A 1,607-nucleotide genomic window follows, 5' to 3' on the forward strand; every position below is an offset into this window, starting at 1 on the left:
CTGCCTGGCCTGAATCTACGTGTTACGGCGTCATAAACAACGTGGAACGGGGCCTTCTGATTGGTCCGCGGCGCCTGGCTATATGATAATATCCACGATCTTCGGGAGTATTGATGGAAGATCGGCCATATTTAACAGACAGAGGGTTGCGCGTATTTTTAACCTGAAAACCGTCCCTGGCACATATAAGCCATACTTGGTACCTTGTACAGTTGTTGTGCAATAAACTTATCATCATAACCGAGGTTCGGGCAATTGCCGCAGAATCGTCGTCCGATTGATTTTCACCAAATGTGACAGGGGTATTAGTAATAGCACAGTTGGTTGTCGCTAGTGACCGGTTAACAATGTGAAGAAAACACTTTCAAGTTCATGTTGTCCACATCAGGTCGTGAGGAGATGGACCTAGATACGTTCTACCGGGCTGTGCAGGAAGGTGACGTGCAGACTGTGAGGAGGGGGCTGGAGGCTGGGGTGGACGTCAACGTCAAGAGGAAGTGGAAGGGTTGGGTAAGGAAGCCAATCTTGTCCGTTGCAGTGTTTTATCTCCACTTTGTCCTCATATAACAGTCTAATCATCCCAGAATCGACGTTTTTCAAACTGCCCCCTCCCAAACCATTACCAAACAGAATGGAACCTGTTATCACGAAATATCGCAGGCGACTCTTCGAATTGCAGTTAGACTTAGATAAAATACGTACAGGTTGTTAGCAGCCAGTGCGTACCTGTGAAGCTGGTGTGAATGATTTAGCCGTAACGCTACAGTAACACATATCTCTGTAATTGTAATCTGTTACTGTCCCAACATTCTCTATCTAGCCTGACAAATCGGCGTTGCACCTGGCCTGTTGGCGCGGTCAGACTGAGGTGGCAGAGCTGTTGATTCAACATGGATCCGACCTGGAGGCGATAAACGTTGTAAGTAGAAATGAAAAAGATTATCCTTGTTTCTATTGATCTGCACCCAGACATTGCCTCACATGGATTCCCTGTCGTTTAATGTTCGTGTCATGACGATTGAATATGAATTTTGCCGTGCATGTACTTTGTCAACGACCTCAAACAAAAGCGACTGAGGAGTCCAGTTTCCACCTGCTATCGCCAAACTCCTCTACACAAGAATAACATATTTTCGAACGTGATAGGGAAGATTCACAATAAGATTTGAAGGAGACTCTAAAAAAACGTTTACTCCATGTGATATTGTCTGCGTTTGAGTTATCCCTACTGACCTTGGCCTTCCATCATGCAGCTTAACGAAACACCCCTCCACGATGCTGCTCGCTGGGGCCACACCGACACGTGTCAGCTGCTGATTGGTTCTGGTGCTAACATTGAGGCTAGAACATTGGTAAAACGTTCTCCACCATATCAAAACCACATCAATGTAAAATTTGACACCATGCAAAGTCCATTTTACTTTACTCTCACGTGTAGTGTTATCAATTGCAAATGAACAGAGATTGTGAACTATACTGATGACTTAATCTATATCTGAAGCACTTGACTGCCAAAATATAAACGGCACAGGATGTAACTCACACTTAGGGGTTGTGGTTCTTTAGTTGCAAAGTTTGAGCTTTGTGACACACAAAGAAAACGTTCG

At 44.8% G+C, this 1,607-nt stretch overlaps 1 protein-coding gene across 1 annotated transcript in view; it reads left to right on the forward strand.

Moving 5' to 3' along the window:
• Positions 1-1,607, forward strand: part of LOC118417381 (poly [ADP-ribose] polymerase tankyrase-1-like) — a 6,501-nt gene that overhangs the window by 2,255 nt on the left and 2,639 nt on the right. Inside the window, exons 2-4 of the mRNA XM_035822933.1 lie at positions 389-510; positions 821-919; positions 1,254-1,352. Coding sequence (XP_035678826.1) covers positions 389-510; positions 821-919; positions 1,254-1,352 — 320 coding nt within the window. The remainder of the gene's footprint in view (positions 1-388; positions 511-820; positions 920-1,253; positions 1,353-1,607) is intronic.

This window comes from Branchiostoma floridae, chromosome 6, assembly GCF_000003815.2.
Source record: "Branchiostoma floridae strain S238N-H82 chromosome 6, Bfl_VNyyK, whole genome shotgun sequence".
Classification (NCBI taxonomy): Eukaryota; Metazoa; Chordata; class Leptocardii; order Amphioxiformes; family Branchiostomatidae; genus Branchiostoma; species Branchiostoma floridae.